The 20,910-nt window shown below is 61.8% G+C and overlaps 1 protein-coding gene and 1 long non-coding RNA gene across 5 annotated transcripts; one reads left to right on the top strand and one right to left on the bottom strand.

The window, feature by feature from the left end:
- Nucleotides 1-2,464: 2,464 nt before the first annotated feature.
- ASIC1 (acid sensing ion channel subunit 1) lies at nucleotides 2,465-20,176 on the bottom strand. Of its 4 annotated transcripts, none has more exons than XM_021545233.2 (13): nucleotides 19,999-20,176; nucleotides 19,810-19,884; nucleotides 18,989-19,383; nucleotides 17,985-18,180; nucleotides 5,205-5,355; nucleotides 4,597-4,724; nucleotides 4,256-4,406; nucleotides 4,119-4,175; nucleotides 3,882-4,035; nucleotides 3,709-3,800; nucleotides 3,379-3,458; nucleotides 3,181-3,285; nucleotides 2,465-2,954 (listed from the first exon to the last, which is right to left on the bottom strand). In XM_021545233.2, the coding sequence occupies exons 3-13, from the start codon at nucleotides 19,351-19,353 to the stop codon at nucleotides 2,850-2,852; spliced, it is 1,584 nt and encodes a 527-aa protein (XP_021400908.1). In that variant the 5' UTR covers nucleotides 19,354-19,383; nucleotides 19,810-19,884; nucleotides 19,999-20,176; the 3' UTR covers nucleotides 2,465-2,849. The 4 variants fall into 4 exon arrangements, with proteins under 4 accessions (XP_021400908.1, XP_021400909.1, XP_077644820.1 ...); XM_021545234.2 differs by having other exon boundaries at nucleotides 19,810-19,880; XM_077788694.1 differs by having other exon boundaries at nucleotides 19,810-20,176.
- LOC116184548 (uncharacterized) lies at nucleotides 9,030-11,657 on the top strand. The gene is made up of 2 exons (XR_004149301.1): nucleotides 9,030-9,216; nucleotides 11,134-11,657. It is a non-coding gene; the product is annotated as an uncharacterized LOC116184548 (long non-coding RNA).
- Nucleotides 20,177-20,910: the final 734 nt, after the last annotated feature.

Raw genomic sequence — 20,910 nt, 5'->3', positions numbered from 1 at the left:
GCCCCCGGAGCCGGGGGGATTACAGCCCCCGGAGCTGGGGGACTACAGGCCCTGGAGCCGGGGGGATTGCAGCCCCTAGAGCCGGGGGGACTACAGCTCCCGGAGCCGGGGGGATATCCAGCCCCCGGAGCCGGGGGGATTACAGCCCCCGGAGCCGGGGGGATATCCAGCCCCCGGAGCCGGGGGGATATCCAGCCCCCGGAGCCGGGGATGCCGCGGGGAGGGAGCGGGCACGGCTCGGCTGCGATTATCGGGGTCATTAACGCCCTCCTGGCCCGTCCGTTCTCCTTCCAATCCCACCCCCTGCCCTTTGCTCCTCCAGCTCTGGCCGGGAAGCGCCAGAGCGGGGTGAGACTGTTCTCGTTGAGATGCAAAACTGCATTTCTGCCATTTCCAGGAGCCAGGGGACACGGTCGGAGCCAAGGGACCGGGGGAGGAGGGTGTGCGTTGGCATTTCAGCGTTCCCTGCCCACTCCCACTCCCTATTATTCCATCTCCATGGAGTCCTGAGGGCTTTTTCTGGATGCCCTCTGTTGGATCTGCTCTGTTGTTACTACTGCTCTTTGTAGCTGGAAATTTTTAGGACAAAAGGTGTGTGTGTTTATATTTGGGTTGTGCTCCCAGGATGAAATTCCACCTGGTGACTCCTGTGGGTCCCAAACCACGGAGCTGTCAGGGATTAACAGCTCTGTGAGTGTTAATTCTCCTTTCCCTGCTCAGGAAGAGGAATCATTTCCCTCCTCCAGCCCTGTGTTCCTTGGGAAGGCAGCGAGGCTGGAGCTCGATGAGGCACCAGGAGCTCCCAGGAAAGGGAGGCTCAGCCCAGCCTCAGCTCTGCCCCTGCTCCTGAAGTCTGGCCCGAAGCTTTTTCCTCCCCTTCCCTTTCCCTGGGCTCCAGGAGCATCCCGGGATGAGGCTGTCCCCACCTGCCTCCTCGGGGGAGCATTTCCAGCAGCTCAGCAAGAGAGAAAGGCTTGGCATGGGGGAGTTATATCATTTATATCATTCTTTATATCATCGTTGTTAAGAGTAGCAGGTATTGATGTACAATGCATCTGTCATCTTATTGTGCTTCCTATGAAAATGTGTGTACATAGTACAGATACCGGAGAGAATTCCACACTTTATACACTTGAAGGCATTCAGAGATCAGTAACAGAAAAAAAAAAAAAAATGGCACAAGAACAAGGCCTAAATGCTACTGGATGGGTATCTACAGTGGCATGATGCATATAGATATATATATATATATGTACACATATATATATAGTCATATATATTATATATAAGAAATATAAAATGCCGATGACATAATAACAAAAAAGAGTTTTCTTCAACAGGTGAGCCTCAAGGTCAAATCCCAGCCCCATCTTTAAAAGCTTGAATGGGAAAGATAAAGAAAGAAAATAAATAAATGAAACATGATGAAACATTAGGAGAAATCCATAAGAAAATTTATGGATGTGGCCGAGCCGTCGTCTTTGGGTGATTGCTGGATACAAAGGAATGACCCCCAGTTCCTAATTTTGGTCAGGAAGCAAATAATAAGAATTAAAATGACAAGAATAAAAACCAAAACTGCCGTTTAGAAAAAAAAAAAAAATTACTAAAAAGACTTATTGCAAAAGCTCTTAAAGATAAGTAGCACTTTGGGCCCGGGGAGGGCTCTGGCCTGGGGGCTGGGGGGGCCCAACGGGGACCCCGGAGGGGACTGGTGGGCACTGACAGGCCCAGGGGGCAGTGACCTGGTGGCCACGGACCCCAGCCAGGGCAGGGCTGTGCCAGGGAGGGGCAGCACGGCGCTGGGAACCCACAGACACCCCAAACCCCCCGGGCCAGGGCTGCCGGGGCTCAGCGGGGCTGGAGCCGTGGCCCCAGGGCCCCCCTGAACCCCGGGGGTGTTGGGGCTCTGCTGCCTTCCCCGCCACGGCGGTGCCAGGGGGGCATCCCCGGCTGGGGATGAATGGGGCCAGGGGTTTCCTTGTGCCTTTCTCCCCGAGGATGGCTGGGTTTGGGGTTCCCTGCAGACAGCAGGAACCGCAGGGCAGTGCTGGAACTGGCCAGGCTGCCCGGAGCCCAGGAGGGGTGGGTGGGGAGGGACAGTGCCCGGTGTCCTCAGAGCCGAGGTGGCACCTCCCAGCTGAGCCCCCTCCGGTGCTCCTGGGGCTGATCCTGGGCTGATCCTGGGCTGATCCCGGGCTGATCCCGGGGCAGGGGCCAAGGAAGATGTTCTGGACAGGTGGACGTGCCGCGTCTTCGTGCCGGGAGTGCCCGGGTGAGCTAGGGCTGTGGTCCCGGGGGACAGAGGTGCTCTCCGGGGACTCCCGGCCTGCTGCCCCATGCCGGGCACACCGGGGGCTCACGATGGTCCCACACCGGGCACAGGGGGCCCGGCAGGCACGGCCAAGGCATTGGAGTAGGATGAGCATGGAGACGACGGAGAACAGACAGACAGGGCTGTGGATGGAGACCGCGGCCGAACGGCTGCTTCTTCTTGGCTTCTGGGTTTTAGTTAAAAAGGCCGAGGGGAGCCAAGGGGGAGCCGGGGCAGGCCCGTGCCCTGGCCCGCTGTGCGTGTTGCTCCCGCTCCGTGGGACGGCCGGGCTGGAGCATCCTGGAGTCTCTGAAGGAGCAGGGCAGGCACAGAGCAGCTGCCGCGGGGGCTGCGCCGGGGTCTGGCTTTGCCCGACCCCACTGCCCGCCCCCAAATCCGAGGCCGTCGCTCTTGTCCGTGTCCCACCGTGCCGAGGAGCAAAGGCCCCCTAGATGTGTCTCTCCGCTGGCGCTGGCGGGGAGAAGGGCAGCTCTCGCAGGGCTTTGGTAGCTCAGGTTGTACATCCAGACGTCGGTTAGCAGGTGAAGTCCTCAAAGGTGCCCCGGGCCGGGTGGTGAGGTAGGATGTTGGCTGCGTACGTCATGCCTGCTGGGTGTCCCCGTATGCTTTCACAGGGATTCTGCAGGATAAATGGGATGTTGGAGCCGCTGCTTTCATCCAGGTCCTTGCAGAGACCCAGCGCCACCCCCGCACAGCATCTCTGCTAGGGCCCTCTGCTCCTTTCCCAGGCTCCCCAAAATGGTGATTCCCCATTCCATGGCACCTCTGGGGCAGCCCCCAAACTGCAGGAGGGGACAAGCAGGAGAGGACAGGCAGGAGGGGAGCGCGCTGTGCCCCGCACTCACGTGGCGCTTCACGTCGTCCATGCTCAGCGCGACGCCCTTGTCTGTGTTGTTCCTCTTGTGGTTCTTGCGGCACTTGCCCCGCCGGCACAGCCGGTGTTTTATCACCTGCCAGAGCCACAGTTCAGCACCGTGGGGCTCATGGGTGGCCCTTCCCCACGTCCCACACGAGCACAGCCTTGGGATGGAGGAGACACTCACCTCATAGGCGTAGTCAAACAGCTCCAGCACTGTGAGGATGCTGGCCCCAATGAACAGCCCCATCTGCCCTCCGATGTCACCTGCAGAGGAGAGGGAAGCCATCAGGGTGGCCTGAGTGCAGAGTCGGATGGCAGAGGGAGCAGAGAAAGGGCAGAACTTGTCACCGCTGTGACTGGTCCCTGGTCATGGCGGTGAGGTTCACATCTGTGCTGTCGGCACATCCCGGTGCCTTGGGAACAGGCCATGGTGACGGGGCCAGCATGAGGCCACCTCGCTGGGGGACTCTGGCTGGGCACTGTCACAGGGCTCCCCACAGCCACCAACACTCACCCAGCAAACCCGCCACCTCGTACGCTTTCTTCTGCTCGATCGTCTCATAGTTCAGGGCTTCAAAGAAGATATCCAGCACCAGGATGTTCTCCCTGTGCAGGAGAGAAGTGGCATCAGGCTGAGGTTTGGGATGGAAGCACCAGACCCGGCCCCATCACCCCGCAGCACCTTACCCAATGTACTGCTCCGACTTGTTGTACTTCTTGGCCAGGTACTTGGCCGAGGCCTTGCTGGGGATCTTGACCATGGAGAGCTCTTTGCCGTAGCGGGTCATGTTGCAGGGCATCTCACAGATGCAGTATTCATTGTCCTTCTCCACCAGGAAATCTGTGCGGGGAGAGAGGGGGATGACGAGATGGAGAAACCCAACACCGCGGCTCCGTCCCACCCACGGGGCCGGGCAGCCTCACCTAAGGCCGGGTCCGCGCACTCCTTGTACTGCTCCGGGGTGCAGTAAGGGGCATCGCCTGGGGAGACACAGAGCACGTTTTGCAGGTGGGAGCACACCGGAGGGCTGGGTCGGGGCCAGGCCAGGCACGGGGCTCACCTGGCATGTGCACCATGCGGCAGTTGCAGTTCTCCACCAGGTAGCGGGTCTCGCAGTCGATCCGGCAGGCCGTGATGCTGTAGGTGTCGTAGAACTCCGAGTCGCCCGCCACGGCCTTGCAGTCGCCCCAGGGAGGCGGCAGGTAGATGAGCTGCAAGGGGAAAGAAGCCAGGAGTGAGGAGAGAACCCCCCTCAGTGTGGCAGGGGACAGAGACCCTCGTGGCACTGCTCCCCAGGACCGGGTCCTCCCCTCCATCGGCATGGGGACAGGGGCACAGTGAGGAGACTCTGCTCCTGCAACTCAGGCTGGGAGGGACGTCCCACACCTGCCCAGTTCCTACCCGTTGCTCCTGGCAGGACACGAAGGTCTGGAAGCCGGGAGCCACCCCGAAGCCCAGCTGGTCGATCAGCGGGGGCTCGTCCTGGCTGTGGATCTGCACCTTGATCCCAGCTTCGAACGAGGTCTCATCTGTGGCAGAGAGAAGGGAGGTGAGCACAGCACTGTCCCTGCTCTAAGGGGCTGTGCTGAGCCTGCCGTGAGAGGGACCACAACTTCTGCCTCCCAAGCTTCCCCTGGGCCAAGTCATTCATCCACATGGCCATCCATCTGTCCCTCTGTTTGCTGCACCATGTCCTTGCCCGCTCCGCCCCGACCCCCCTGCTCCACACCCAGGAGCGTGGCAGGGAAAGTATTTGACTCTATTTATAAACAAGTGATGGCTGCGTGTCTAAATGATGGGGAGTTGCCATGGCAAAGAGCAAAGACAAAGAGGAAAAGGGAAAGAAAAGACCAGAAGTGATGAGAAATGGAAGGAGGGAGAGAAGGGAGCTTCAGGGAGGTGGATCTGTGGTCTGGGGAGCTGGGAAGGGGCTGGGGAGGTGAGTAGGGGCTGGGCAGCACCCCAGGAGCTGCTGGTGGCTGAGTGGGCCCACTGGGGCAGTGGGTTACCTGTTTCCCCCCACACTGGCAGGTACTCGTCCTGCTGGATGTCCAGCATGATCTCCAGGCCGTTGCCAGTGCCCCCCTTCATGGTGATGAGCCGGGGCTTCCCGTCCTGCCCCGCATTGAAGGTGTAGCACTTCCCATAGCGGGTGAAGACCTGCAGGAGAGGACACAGGGCTGAGGCTGAGGCCCCTCTGTGTGCAGCCACAGCACAGAGCCAGGAGAGCGTCCCCAACCCCAAAACTCAGCCATCCCAGCCTGGGCATGGTCCGACCCAGGCTCCTGACCCACAGCATCTCTCAGTGTTGGAACTGCTCATCTTGGCCCTGGTGGAGGAGGAGATGTTCCCACAGGGATGGACTCAGAAGGGATTTACAGAGAGCCCACGGCAGCTGTGGCTCCCCAGGGTGGTGGCACTCAGCCTGACGCCCTTCTCCAAGCCCTCCTCCATCCCTGCAAAGGATGGGGCTGGACAGGATCCTGGACCCCCCCATCCCTGCTCAGCCGTTCCAGCTCTCACCTCCGGCAGTCAGCACGGCCCCAAAACCACGGAGCTGCTGCCAGCCTGGGCAAGGGACATGTGAGGGCAGTGGGCTCGCACCACATGGTGCCCCACAAGCCCTGATGGCAGCAGGATGGAGGTGCCAGGCACTTCCTCAGCAAGCACAGCCCCGGGGATACGCTCCATGTCCCACCAGAGCATCTCCACAGCCGGTGCCGTCCCCAGCTCTGGCAGATGGGGCTGAAATATCAGCCTGTCCCTGAGCAAGCTCCAAGGGCAGCATCACCTGCCTGATCTGGCACCGATCAGCGCCGGAGCTGCTCCCCGTGCCGGGCCACCCTGGGGCTACTCACCGGCGCAAAGTCCCCGGGGCCGCAGCGCTGGCCGCGGTAGCTGCAGCTCAGCAGCATGTCCTCCAGCTGGTGGCAAGTGCGGTTAAAAAACCCGTACAAATTTAGGGGCTCGTCCTCCTCCCAGGGGCCGGGCTGGGCCGGGGTGAAGCCCAGCTCCATCCCAGGCTCATAGTCCACCAGAGGGGCCAGGTAGAGCAAGTCCTCGTGGCTGAGCTGCGAGAGCCGCACACGGTTGATGTTGCAGAAGGTGACTGCGGGGAAGGTCATCTCGGGGCTGTCCTCCTCGCTGAGCAGCGTGACGTGGTGGTACTCCAGGTAGTAGGCGATGCGGTCGGCCACCTGGTAGAGGAAGACGGAGAGGGAGAGGAGGAATGCCAGCGCCCACAGTGCCTGCCGGGCACCCAGGCTGCCTTCCACGAAGATGTGGCTCAGCCCATGCAGGGTGCAGCTGCTGGCAAAGGCCACGAAGTCCGTGGCTGCTCCTGCGTCCTCCTCGTCCTCTTCATCCTCCTCCTGCCCATACAGGAACTCGTCTGCTTCATCTTCTCCCTTCGCAGTGGCTGCAGCATCTTCTGGTGCTTCCTCGCTGGAGAAGGAGATGGTGCAGAATATCTGGAGAGGCATTGCCCAGCCTGGGGGTCCCAGCTGTGGAGGTCCTGGCTCTGGTGTGGGGGTCTTGGCCCGCGCCCTGCCCCAGCCTGGGGTCTTCAGTCAGTTCCTCGGTGGAGAGGGGCTGAGGAGAGCAGGGGAGGGGGAAGGGGCAAGTTGAGAGAGGAGAAACGGAGAAGGGAAAGGCGAGCGGGAGTGAGGGAGAGGAGCAGAGGGATGCTCGGAGGGGCCGGAGCGAGGAGGGTATATCAGGAGCAGGAGGGGAGGAGGAGCGAGGGGCGGTTCCGCGGGCTCCCCAGGCCCCTCGGGACCGGCCGGCTCCGGCTGCCAGGAGGGAGCAGGGACATCACCGGCTCCAGAAGCACCGTGGGAGCTCCCAGTGCTGCCTGGGCGCCCGAGGGGCACACGGTGTGTGCCGGCGGGCAGGTACCCGGCGCTGCATCCCCATGCCGTGCCCTCCATCCTTGAGTGGTCTGGCCCTGGCAGCCCAAGCGGCTGCTCCAGCCAGGCCCTCCCTGCTGGGTCCCGGCTGTCTCCAGAGCCGCCGTATGCCAGGCTCTCTGCAGTCATCCCCAGGGCAGCTGGAGCCAGAGGTTTTCCCCAAATGCCCGTGACACTGTCCTGGTTCAGCGGTGGTCCGCGTGGGGGGAAGGATGCTGTGGTGTCCTCAGGCTCCTACGATGCTCCTCCTGCCCTGGCAGTGCCCATCCCTGCAGGCTCGTCCCCCTGTGCCGCAGGGCACCGGCGTGTGCATGTGAGAATCCAGCAAATGCGGCGTTCCCAGTGGTGTGAGGTCTGTCCTCCTCCCAGCAGGGCTGGTCTTCACAGGGTTTGGGTGCTGTCCAGGCAACGAGTCCTTCTGCAGAGCCCAGTCAGTGCTGGGCACGTCGCCTCATGCTTTGGATCCCAGTGGGGCATGGGGAGCCCCTCTTCCCTCAAGGAATGGCCTCCAGGCCCCGTGCTGCTGAACCAGCCAGGCTGGGGGGTCCCAGGGAGCAGCTCTGGTGCAGGACGCTGGGATGGAGCTGCTGGGAGTGCAGGCGTCTCCTCTCTGCACAGCACAGCCCCTTCTCGTGGTTTGCTGCTTTCCTGTACTCAGCACTTCATAAAAGCATCCAGAGACCACAGAGCAATCTCCAGCCCCATCCCGGCACCGGGGGAGAATCTAAATCCAGCAGCACTTGGAAGTGCAGGGGCTGGATGGGAGCTTTGGGCTGGTGCCTGGGTGGAAGAAGTTCACCCCAAGCCCTCAGTTCAGCTGCTGCATCTCCTTCCCTGCAGAGTTCCTGGACCCTGAGCACATCCCAGCGCACGTGGACACCACAAACTGGGAGAACAAATCCGCCAGGAACTCAGTAAAAATCTGATCTGATACCAGCACAGTTATCTGAGATTCCTGGGCAGGTGGTGCCAGTGGAACATGCTGGGGATCCCTGCCAGGGGCAGTGATCCATGATGTGACAGTGGGGTGTCCCATCCTGGGGCTCCCTGAGCTCAATGTTCCCTTCAATCGGGCCCTTGTGAAAGAGGGACACTGCCAGATGCCACTTGGAGACCTGGGGGAAAGAATGGATGACCTTGGGGATGAGTACCAGAGGCACGGGATGAAATTTCATCAGGCCAAGATCAAGGTTACACCCTTTGGGAGCATCCCAGAGAATCTGAGAGGAAAACTCTTCCTAGAAAAGAGAATCAGGAAGGTGGATTGGGTGGCTGGGAGCCACCAGAACATGGGGCCGGGTCTCAGGTGCCCTGTGTCTTCGGTGGGGATGAGCTGCAGCTGCAGGGCAGGGCTGTAACAGCATCAGGAGGGGCTTTGGAAGAGTTGGGCTGGCTCAGCCCTGTGGGAACACTGGGCTGATCCCACACAAGCTGGCTCAGAGGATGCTTGGGACAGGGAGGAGCAGGCAGGAGCTCTCCGGGTTTGGGCTGGGATTTCTGCTGCTCCCAGCTCTGGCACTGGGTTCCTGTGCCACGGCTGTTGAGGGCAGAGGAAAAGGGAAAAGGAATTGAGGAACTGCAGGTTGAGGGGGTTGTTGAGCCCCGGCAGGGCTCGCACAGGTGAGCGGAGCTGCCGAGGCCATCAGGCAGTCCCTGACGGTGCGAGCGAGGGGCGGATCCGCTCCCTCGGCGCGGGGAGGTTTAATGTGTCTTCTCGGGAGCGATTGCAGCAGGGAGAGAGCGAGAAAGATGCCGTAATGAAAACATTCCATCATCGACTGGGGCCATTAACCTGCTTCGCTCGGCTTCAACAGCTCGCGGGGTGCGCCGGGCTGGTTCCCAGCAGCAGGGCCCGGCTCCGGTTACCGCCGCCTGTCCCGGCGCCGACACCCGAGCCGGGGTGAAGGTGACCGGGGACAGCCGCAGCCCGGAGCACGGCGGCACCAGCGCCGAGGGGAGCGCGTCCCGACCCCCAGACTGGGGACAAAGTGCAGCCGTGTGCTGCAGCCAGGGGGGTGCCGTCCTGGTTTGTGCGAGTTTTGGAGATGCTGGAGGAGTCCTTGGGCTCGTTCCAGCTCCTCCCTCGCCGGGAGTTATTTTTACCCTCTCTCAGGTAAAGCTTTGGCGGGGGCGAGGGACGGGGGATGCTATAATTAGCCGTGACATCAGCCCCCGTGGCGGTGCTGGGGTGATGCCGCCACGCCCGAGCCGGCGCTGGGACCGGGGATGCTCCGTGCCCTCCTCCCCGCCCCAGTGAGAGGTGCGGGATGGGAGGAGGAGATGGGTTTTTCCTGCCTCCAGCGCCGTGTTTGGCCACTGTCCCGGGGCGGTTCGGCCCCGCTCGCTGCTCTGCAGCTCCTCACGGGCCTGGGAAAGGAGGTTTCCCGGAGCGGGGGAGCACGGAGGCGGCGGGGGGGAAGCGGGAGCGGGATTTGACGGCAGCAACAGCACATTTCACAGCCTGTCACGCTTTAATGGCAGAGGAGATCAAAGCCGGGATGGAGTTATTCATAGAGATAAACCAATCCCCGAGGAGGCGAGGAGAAAACAACATTGCAAGCTCTGTTATCCCAGGTCTCCGAGCCCCGGGGATGCTGTCGCCGAAAGCGCCCCGGGAGCTGGACCCGCTCGGTTTTGTGACGGGCACTGCCCGTCCCTGCCAAAGACTGGCTGAGCCGAGGCTGAGCTGCCCACGTTGTCCCTGGGGGTGCTCCAGAGGTCGGAGCTGGCTGCTAGGAAGGGATGGGATGAGCGGTGGGATGAGGCAGCCAAAGCAGCGCATGGGAATGGACATTTGGGGCAGATGGAGACCCCACAGCTGGGCTGTCCTGCTCCCACACGCACCCGGGTGTGCAAACTGAAAGGGAGAAAAATGAGGTTTTCCAGTTGTCTTGGCCCAGGGATGTGCTTTGCAGCTCCCAGAGCTGCCAAGATGGTGCTGGAGGCACCGGCAGCGCTGCCACCGCCGCTCCGGGCGGGATGAGCCGCTCTGGGACAGCTCCAGTGCTGCAGATCCCTCCCTGACCCTGGCGAGAGACAGAGCAGAGGCAGCCAAGCAAGGTGGGATTGCCTGGGCAGGCGGGATCTGTGCCGGGACTAATCCTGCACCCCTTATCAGATGCTGCCACCTTGCCTCGGCTCGCTCTGCCAGCCAAGCCGGGCGCAGCTTGTGTTATCCGGCCCTTTATCCCCCAGATTAGACGCTTCACAGTGGATTAGCATGTCACATTCTAATGCAGAAAAATTGATGATTAAAAAGGAGTTTTTCCCTCTGTATTATTCTCCACCTCCGCCTCCTCTCCACCCAGTCCCTGCAGGGCCACCAGCCCCAGCCGCGGGCACCGGTGATGCCGCGGCGCTGGGTGATGCCAGAATCGCGTCCCTGGATCAAACGGGACGGGAGACAGGAAAGCGAAGGTGCCTTTTTCACGCTGCATCCCGGCTGCTTCAAGTGGCGGGGTCCGGTACTCCAGGTGCCCGTGCCATTGCAGCCCCGTGTTCCCAGCTGCAGACTCAGCACCTGCAGCACAGGACTTTAATAAAAAGCACATTATAGTGAGTAATGTGCTAAGTGGACTTCATTAGAGAGCCAGGGCCTCCCTGGATCCCGTTGCTCCATATGATTTCATATCAGATGAGCCTTATCTCCTCTCCAAACGCTTCCATTTAAACTCTATTAATCTCTCGAAGCTTTCCTGGGCGAGCTCTTCCCAGCCAGCCCTGCTGGGTGTCGGTGCTGCTGCCCCGGGGACTGAGGCCACCTGCAGCCACGCTGGCCGGGGGTCTCGGGGGGCTCAGCCGGGACCCCCCTGCAGCTCCGTGGGTGAGGGTCTTGGGGGGCTCAGCCAGGGCAGCTCCATGGGCAGTCCAGCGTGTCCCTGGAGCCTTGGCGATGATCCGCCGTGACGGCTCCGCAGCCGCCGCATCCTCCTCCCCAGGATCTGTTTACGCTCCTATAATTGAACCTGTTTGTACTGCTGAGAGCTTCACGGTGATTTACCCGCTGGCCGTGTCCCTGTGTGCCGTGCAGGGGTCACCAGGACTCTGCCAGGACGCGGAGGACGCTGCCGAGGTGTCGCTAATTCCCGCGCATCCGGGATTATTCCTGCGGACCCTTATCCCGACGCCTCCCCGTGTTTCCTGCCGCTCACGAATCACCCGCAAGCAGGTTGCGATTTTTTCCGACATCCTTCACAATCGCTCAGACAGTTCATGCAGGCAGATTTGAGCCGGCGGTTTTATTGGACGGGGGAAAAGCCCACGGTGTTCCGGTCTGGTTTCCTTGCTGTGCTCGCTCGCTCCGGCTCCGCACGTATCACGCTTTTCAAATCTAATCTGATCCAAGCAGAGTAGTCACACAGCCCTGGCATGTGGTGGCTCTGGAAGGGTCTCCCTGTCCCTGCTGGGAGAGCAGGGGTTTAAAATCCCTGATAAATCACAGAGTGGGTGGGAACACCCTGCCCCAGCTCTGTCCTTGGGCTGAGAGCCTGGAGGAAAACACGCCAAACACTCCACACAGAAAAACCCTCCAAAAATAAATAATTGGTTATAATATCCAAGTGTCAGGCTGTATAAATAAATAAGAGCTGGTGAGGAGCTCCTTGAACCCTGACTGGAGCAGGAATTGCAGCACAGCCTCAGGAGCCCCAGCCAAGCTCCACAGGCGATAAAACACAGGTGGCTCTAAACAGCCAGAGAAATGAAACTGAGGCAAAAAGGCCATGAGACAGTTGATTTCCTGGTCTCCCTGTGGAGATCTGTGGCTTCAGAGGCTCAGGGGATCTGCCCCCTCCAGCCTGGCTTCTTCCCACGTGATATCAGGGAGAGAGGGAAAATGGCACCAGGAGGTTCTTGGGCAGGTCCTTTGGAACCCTTAGAGAGCTCCTTGCTATTGCCCAGCCTGGGGCTGAGAAAAACACCAAAGGGAAGCTGAGGGGAACAGCTTGGAACCCCTCAGCTGCTGGTGTTGTCCAGAGCTGTGCTTCCAGCCTGTGGATCCCTTGGGACACACACGCTCTGTCCTCAGCCTTGAAGTCCTCACCTCCATTACAGTTGGATACCACTCGAAAACCTCCTCATCTCCTCCAGCAGCCACAGATGCCATTACAGCTTATTAATGATCATTAATAATTCATTTGTTAATGAGTCTTTATGTGCAAAGGCATTGCAAGAGGAACAGGATTGGCCAAAGGTGAAGCTTAGATGCTCTGAGCTCTTGGCAGGACACCTCTGGGTGGGTGCCGTGCCTCCGGCTGTGGGGGGCCCCTCCGGGTGTGCAAAGTGCTTTGGGGTGTGACATCTCCACGTGTGCAAGGAGATTTTTGTGTGTGGGACCCCTCTGGGTGTGTGCAGAGGGTCACAGGTGTGCACGGGGAGCTGCTGGGGCTGGGCATGGCCCCTGGGCAGAGCAGGCACTAAATGACAGCAGCTGAGCCTGACCCTGATCCTGCCAGTCCTTCCCCTCTAATCCCACCTGAGGTTCAGCTGCTGGATGCACACTCACAGCTCTAATGAAGTGGCTGTGGGGTGCAGGCACGTGGTGGCCTCTCACCGTGCCACACCAGGGCTGTGTTCTCATCCTTCTTGTTCCCGATCCTCTTCTGCCCCATCTTGGCCAAGATCAGTCGTGGTGGGCTCAGTGGTGCTGCTCCCACAGCGCCGGGGCCGTGCTGTCTCTGTCCTGCCACGGAGGGAGAGTGAAGAGCAGGCGGCTTCCCACAAGAGCTCCCGTCCACCTTCATGTCACTGTGGGGTGAGCAAAGCCACAAACAGCCCAGGGCTCCCCTGTTCTGCCTGACCAGGTCTGGGAATGCTTGGGTGAAGCTGGGACACACGGAGGCAGCTGAGGAGCAGCGCCTGCCCGAGGGTGAAACAGCTCACGGCTGCTTTCCGGATGATTTGCTTTGAGCAAAATACAGTGATAGGGGAAAATCTCCGAGCTGCCGAGCGGATAACAGAGCTGGGGCACTCCCAACCCGCTGCACTTCCCGGGAGAGCCGAGTCACCACCAGCAAACGGCTGCGGTCCCGTGCGCGGCGGCTCCTCTGCTCCGTCACCTCCGATTATCTCGCTGGGTTTGCTTGATTCGTCTGGAAAACGGGGCAACCTCGGGGGTCAGGCCCTGCTGCTGTTCAGCCGCGGAGAGAGGTCGACGTGGGGAAGAACCCGGGCGGAGTTTGCGATGACCCAGGTGAGGATGTTCAGCCGGGCCCCTGGGGACACCACCGGGATGCCCGAGGTGAATCAGTGCTCAGAAAGAACAGATACGTGCCAGCAGCTTCCAACGCTTATAAGTTATTTAGGAGCCTGTGTGCCGCTTTAAAAAGTGATTTGCATAAATCACTCGAGTGTCTTACAGAATTTGTAAATGCACCGGCTCCGTTGGGGACCGTGGTGGGATCTGCTGGGGCTGGGAACGCTGCTGGGAACCAGCCCCAAACCAGGATGGGGCTGTCAGGGGCCAGTGGCCGTGCCTGCTGCCCACACGCTGTCCCCAAGTTGTTTTTCCAGAGCCAGATGGACCCATGCGGTTTGTTTATTAACTGTCAAAAGCTCCAGGAAATGTCTGGGTATCGGTAATTCCCGCGCCCGGTCTCTCCAGCTGTGTTGGAGCTGCTTCTCACTCCGGCTCCGTGATTATCCACTAACGCTGCGCCGCGGGGGAGCTCCGCTCGCCGCGGGGCTCCGCGCTTGTGACTGCCGTGAGGGGCCAACGGGGGGCCAGGGCTGGATTTGGGGTCCCCTGCAAGGGGCTGGGGCCTGGAACCCGCGGGGCTGGGAGCCAGGGAGGGCAGGGGAGCAGCAGCACCCCTGGCTGAGCACCCCCGAGCTACTGTGCCCATCCCTCCGAGATCCCACGGGTGCTGCAGGACACCCCAGGGCCCACCAACAGGGCAGGTTTGACCCACACAAGGGGTTTTTTTCAGGGGGAGAAGCTATCATGTCCTCGGGCTGGCAGGAGCAGAGCTCCAACACCCCCCAGCTGGAGCGAGGTGGGCTGTGGGCTCAGCAGGGAGCCCAGGGGTGCAGGGAGGTTTAGGGGGTGCAGAGGGGCACACACTGGGGTTTAGCAGAGTCTGGGGGGTGCAGCAGGACCCAGACGTGCCTAGTGGGGCTCACCAGGGCGCAGTGGGGTCAGAAGGAGGGTGAGGAGGCCCAGCAGGGAGCAGTGGGGTGCTGTGGGGAAGAGGATCTGTTCTCCATCACACGAGCTCCTGCACTGCCCCACAGACGGGGGGAAGGAGGAGACGAGGAGTGGGCTTGGGCTTTGCTGGGACTGCTGCAGACCCTTCCTGCTCCCTCCCTGGCTCTCTTCTCTGTGCACCCGGTGTTTCCAGGGCAGAGGATGCAGAATCCAATGCAAAAGGCAGCGGCATGATCTCCACGTCAAACTCAATTCTCCCCAGTGCCAGCTCAGCCCTGGAGCCTCATGGAAACGTTCCAGAGGTCTCAATCCTCTCCAGCTTGTCCAGGCTGTCCCATGCACGCTGCCCAGGGCTCTGGGCTCAGCCACCGTGCCCGGAGCAGGGCAGGGAGCTCGGGAAGGGGCTCCCCCTGGCATGGGTTCACTGGGTGTGAGAAGGAAAAGCTGCAAATGCACATCGTGCCACCCCGGGCACAGCCACTCCTGTCCCCCCTGGATGCACCGACCACCCAAAAGGCGCTTCCCAAGCACGGGGCACCTTCCCGAGGCTTCATGCGGCCGCAATTCCCATCCCGGGCTGTGGAGAGGAAGCTCACCCTCTGCGTTTCTCCTTTTTCCCTGGGATTTTGAGCCCACAGAGAAGGCTCGGGGGCCTCTCCCTCGCTGGGCGAGGCGCAGATCCCGGTGGATGTGCGGGGCCCCGGCGGAACCTCGGCGAGGGGAGCAAGAGCCAGCAGGGAGCCGGGGCGGGTGCCGCGAGCTCCCGCAGGGGAGGGAGGACTCCAGCTCATAAATAATGAAGTAGGAAGAGTGAAACATTGATCCGTACTGCTAATGAGGGTGCCAGGGCCTGAAACGGGGATACAGCGAGGGCGAGCCCCCTCCTGCAAAGGAAAATGTGTCCGTCCCCTGGCTGTCCATCCCTGTGTGAGGCTCTGGGCACAGCCCTGGGGATGGGGACATCTCAGCCCATGTCCTGAGGAGGGTCAAGACTTGCCCCTCAGCTTTGTGTTTTCCTCTCCAGGCTTTGAGGTCATGCTGGGATTTTGGGGAGGAGATCAGGGCACCTCCCTGTGCATCCTTGTCCCTGTCCCGGGCTGCTGCAAGGTGGGGGGGCTCTGGTGGACACCAAACACTGCCCTGGAGCTGGAGGGGCTGTGCCGAGCCAGGGCAGAGCTGGGGTGGGCCAGTGGTCCCCTCTGGTCTTTTCAGAGGACTCACTCCCAGTATGAGATGAGCCTGAGCCTGCTGAGCTCCACCGGAGTGTCCCCGTACCCTGCACACAGCTCAGGGGGGGACATGGAGGGGGATGAGCAATGCCAGGACCCCCGATGAGGCTGGTGACGATGTAGGACGAAGGAGGAGGTGGGAAGAGCTCAAATCATCCCAGGATGAGCTTCTCCGCGGCACCCAGCACCAGCTCCCCGTGCCGGGGCACCCTGTCCTGGCTGCAGGTGATGCTGTGAGCTGATCTGGGGGGCGAGACCAGCCCCCAGCCCCCTGGGCTGCTGCAGGTGGGTGCTTTAGGGGGCACACGGGCAGTGTCCCCAGCACGGGGGGGTCCCTGCTCCGGTGCCGCCGCTCCCCGAGCCCGGCAGCGCGCAGGGGGACCCGGCCGGAGGCGGCTCCTCCTCTGCCTCATCGTCACCTCGGGTATTTCGGCTCCGGCAGCCCCACATTTGCATTCGCCGCGGCTGCCCCGAGCCCTCCCTTGTGCCGGGGACAGATAAGGCGGCACCGCGGCGTGTCGGGCCCCGGCGCTGCCGCCGCTCCCGTGCGGGGCACCAGCATCGTCCCCCGGCCGGCCCCGGGACCCCGGCCCGCCCCACGGAGCCCAGGCTGTCCCCACTGACCTCCAGATTGTCCCCACTGACCCCCAGGCTGTCCCCACTGACCCCCAGGTTGGTCCCACTGACCCCCAGGCTGTCCCCATCACCTCCCAGGCTGTCTCCACTGACCCCCAGGCTGTCCCCACTGACCTCCAGGTTGGCCCCACTGACCCCCTGGTTGTCCCCATCACCCCCCAGGCTGTCCCAACTGACCCCCAGGCTGGCCCCACTGAACCTCCAGATTGTCCCCACTGACCTCCAGGTTGGTCCCACTGACCTCCAGGCTGTCCCCATCACCCCCCAGGCTGTCCCCACTGACCCCACGGAGCCCAGGCTGTCTCCACTGACCTCCAGGCTGTCCCCACTGAACCTCCAGATTGTCCCCATCACCCCCCAGGCTGTCCCCACTGAACCTCCAGGCTGTCCCCACTGACCCCCTGGTTGTCCCCATCTGCCCCAGGCTGTGGGGTCTGGGCAGCCCCAAAATCCCCCTGGCAGATCCCTCTGGATCAGTGGGAGAACGGGACCAGCCCTGGATGCAAAAGCATCCCTGGACACTGAAGGGGCTTCCGAAGGGCAGAGGGGACCCAGCCCCTGTGAGGGAAGGTGGGGGCTGATGGTACCTGCCCAGGTGCTGCTGCCCAGCACCCCCAGCCCGGCCGGGGCCACCAGGCCCAGAGCAGCACCGAGCCAGGCTCAGCCCGTGCAGGGAGCAGCAAGGCAGCAGGAATTTGCTGGTAAGACAATCCCCTACGAGCTTCTGAGAGTGCCAGGACCCCATCCTAGCACCACCACACACAGACCTCCCTGTGCCAGGCTGCAAGAGAACCCAAAGAGCAAGAGATGCAGCAGAGAGCCAGCTTCCTCTAATCAAATCCATTAAACCACCCCAACCTGCTTCCAAGGAATAATCCAGGCAGGAATAACAAACCAGCTGCGAGTCTGTTTGGCTTTTGCTGGTTGAAGGGGATGCAGAACACAGGGATTTGGAACCCAAGAGATGAAGGGAGGGAGCTGGGATGAAGGTCCCTGAGGATGGTTCGGCGCAGAAAACGTGACCGTGCCCTGGGAAGAGCCGGTGTTGGAAGCGGGCACAGGCTGGAGCTGGCCCCTCTGGCCGGCCCTGCTGGAGGGGATCCAGCCCCCTCCGGGCTGCAACGTGCCTCCATTTAACAAATAAAACGCCTCATGGCTGACAACAGACACCTGCTCGTGGAAAGAGCCCATGACGGGAATTTAATGCCGATGATTAAAATCACCCGAACCGTACTGGGACCAGGGTGGCAGCTCTGCATACACCCAGCCGTGCTCAGCGTGGGACACGAGGGGGACATCCCTGGGCTGGTGACAGGGATGGGGACCCTGAAGAGCGCAGGGACACGGGCTCCATGCCGGAGCTGCTCGGGAGCAGCCGCCACGGCTGCCGAATTGATTAGGCTGCACCCGAATAGCCGGCACTGTTCCGTTCCCAGCTGGATGGGGCCAGGCAGAGCAGGGATAAAGGCTTTATTGTGTGCTGGATCCACCAGCACAAGAACAACCTCCATGGCAGGGCGCAGCACGGAGCCACCGGGACCTGTGTTCCCGAGGGATTCGGCCATCCATGCTCTCCCTGCTTCTGCACTGGAGCCTCCTCACCATGGCAGCTTCCAGCCCGGCACAACCCTGCTTTGCAGAGCCCAAATGATCCCGGGGAGCTGCGCCCACGTGGGGGCAGCCCACGGAGCTGCACGGAGCCGTACGTGCTCCTGGGGACAACCTGGACCTCCAAAACCCAACGGCACCCCCTTAGTGACGGTGCTGCCGCTCCTTTCTGAGCTGGGAGGAGGCAGGAGCAGCTACAGGTGGGCAAACACCCTCCTTGCATGGGGGAAAGGTGGCACTGGGCAGGGCCCACAGGTCACTCACCACTTTGAAGTCTTCGGGGGTGCATTGCTCCCCACGGAAGAAGCAGGACAGCAGCATCTCCCGGATGTCGTGGCCAGCCCGGTCATAAAACTCCAGCATGTTGAAAGGTTTGGGCTTGAAGTTTCGGAAGTTGGCCTTGTCCTGCAGGATTTCCAGCTGCTTCTCATCGGCTGTCTGGATGTCTGGGATCTCGTATCTTGGGGGAAAGAGCAGGGAGAGGCTCAGGCCTGGCTGTGGTGGCTGCTCCCGTTGGCAAAGGCCACTTGGGGTTCCCAGGAGCGACCCCTGCATGGGCTCAGCACAGCCCCACCTTGCACGTGGCATTTCCAGAGCACCCAACAGCACAAAGTGGCCCAGAAGCACATGAGAGATGGCAGAAGGATGGATGAGGAGCAGTTGGACACCTTCCAAACCCATCCCACTTGTCCCACTGCTGGTCCAGTAGCACCAGCCCTGGTTGAGGCCACCCAGCCACCTGTCCTGTGCTTTTGGTGGCATCCTGGTGAGGTGGTGGCCTTGCTGGGACAGGGCTGGGTCTCATGCCTGAAAACCCCTCCCTGGGGCAGGAGTGAGGCCAGCAGTGAAGCCCCTTGGCATTGGCATGGGCAGGGAGTGCACCAGGCTCTTGACGGCAGCTTGGCAGCACCAAGGAGCCCCCACAGCCACGGGTGAGGAGCTTCCACAGCCCAAGGCATGGCACCATGCTGGGGTGTGGGTCAGTGGCTTCACCTGCTGGCACCCCTGGCCTCGCTGCATGGAATGGCACCCAGATACATGGCATTGGAGCCAGACATGCTGGATTGGCCCCACAGGAACCGGGGGGTGGCCCTGGCCTTGCTGCATGTGCTGCCCGCTGGGGATGGGCGCTGTGTGCACTGGAGCCATCTGGGCAGCCCAGAGTGGGAGCCACATGCCCAGGAGCATCAGCAGGACCTGGTGGCTCTTGGCTGCATCCAGACTAACTGAGATGTCACCTGGGGCCGCCTCAAGGCACCGTCACCCACCTGTTATTGAGCAAGGCCAGGAGCTCGCCGGCGTGGTACAGGTCGTTCTTGGTCACTCGGCTGAACCGAAACTCGTTGAGGTTGCAGAAGGTGACGGCGGGGAAAGTGAGCCTGGTGGCTGCCACCTCGTCCAGCTTGGTGACGTGGGGGTACAGGAAGTAGTACTGGATGCGGTTGGTGCAGACGAGGGCGAGCAGCGCCAGCGAGCCCAGGAAGCAAAGTGCCCAGACCACGCGCTTCAGCGACAGCCGCTCGTAGGAGAAGATGTGCGAGAGCCCGTGCAGGGTGGAGCTGCTGGCAAAGGCCTGGATGCTCACCGGTTGCCCGCTGTCCACCTCCTCCTCGTCCACTTTCAGGTCCATCATGGTCAGTGTCAGCAGCCCGGGGTGGCCACTCTGCCAAGAAGGGAGCCCGTGGGTGCCTCGTGGGTGCTGTGGGTGCCCAGCCCACGGCAGCCCCAGGCAAGGATGTGCCCAGCAGCGCCCGCGAGGGGCAGATGCTTCGCTGTGCCCTGCTCCTGCCCCCAAGCCTACATATATATATATATATATATATATATATATATATATATATACACATAGACATGCATTTATATATATATATACACATAAATACATTTATTTGGATGCAGCCTCTTGCATTTCCCCCCCTCCCACCTCCTCCCTGCCCTCCCCATCCCACGGCAGGACTGGGGGGCTGTGCCCATCCCCCCCCACCACCTCATCTCCCCCTCCCCTCCCACCTGCCCCGCTCCCCCTCCACCTCCCACAGATGTCGCATCGACAAACAGATGAAGGAATGAAGGAATCAGGGATGCAAACCTGGGCTCAGGGCCGGCGGCCGTGGCTGGAGCTGGGCTGGCGGTGCTGCCGCTGCGCCGTGGGAGCCGGGGCTGGCTGGGAACACGGGAGCGGGAGATGTGCAGGCACCGGGGGTGCTGAGGCACCGAGCCCGGCAGCGGCGGGTGAACCGGAAAAGAAGGGGGGGAATAAAAATAGCCTCGTTGGTACCTTGGTGCAAGCGTGGGAGCGGGGATGCGCCGGGGCCTCGCTCAGCGCCGCGCGGGGGGACCGCAGGCGACCATCGCTGGAGAGGAGGCAGCTGCCGTGTGCGAGGAGATAAGAGGAGGAGAAGGAAGGCGAGCAGGAGGCTGCTTCCCTGCCAAACACATGGATACCTCCCCCTGTGGCTATCTGGGAGCTGGTGATTTCTTCAGATGCATAATCCGCATGAAGTCATTGTCTGAGCGCTGGTGGGGCCGGAGGCCGCGGAGGGGTGAGGGGTGCCGCAGGCCGGTGGGCAGCGAGGAGGAGGAGAAGGAGGAGGAGGAGGAGGAGGAGGAGGAGGAGGAGGAGGAGGAGGAGGAGGAGGGAGAGGCGCAGGAGCGGCGCTCCAGCGATTGCAGGCGCTGGCAGGGGCTGTTGGTGCTGCTGCCGTGTGCATGTGGGTAATGTGTGTGTGCGTGTGCGTGTGCCGCTCCCATCCCCCAGCGCCTTCCAGGGATGCTCGGGCTCCTCGCCCCGCCGGAGCCCCCCGGCCCCATCCCACAGCCCGGACCCGTCTCTCCCTTGCCGCGGCCTCCCCCGCCCTTCAGGCTTCACCCGTGGTGGCCGCAGCGCTGGGACACCGTGGGGTCGGTCCTTTTGGGGGGCACCGGTGGCTTCCAGCCCTTTTCTGGCCGTGGGGCACACGTGTCCTCGAGTGTCCACGCCGGGCTCACGCCGTGCAGCCCTGCTCTGCTGCCTGTGGCTGGTGCCTGTCACGCTTGTCACGGTGACAGGGACTGACCCTGCCGGAGGCGCTGGGCCCTTGCCTTGCTCAGGACACGCCGCCCCTGGCCCAGCACCGTCCTTCTGCCGCTGTGCCCGGGTTGCTCCCGGGGCAGGAGGCACCGGGTGCTCTGCTCCTCCCCGGGGCACAGC

This window comes from Lonchura striata, chromosome 27 (genome assembly GCF_046129695.1).
Source record: "Lonchura striata isolate bLonStr1 chromosome 27, bLonStr1.mat, whole genome shotgun sequence".
Lineage (NCBI taxonomy): Eukaryota > Metazoa > Chordata > Aves > Passeriformes > Estrildidae > Lonchura > Lonchura striata.
Note: the sequence above shows the minus strand (reverse complement) of the source record. Positions and strands in the feature narration are given on the sequence as shown.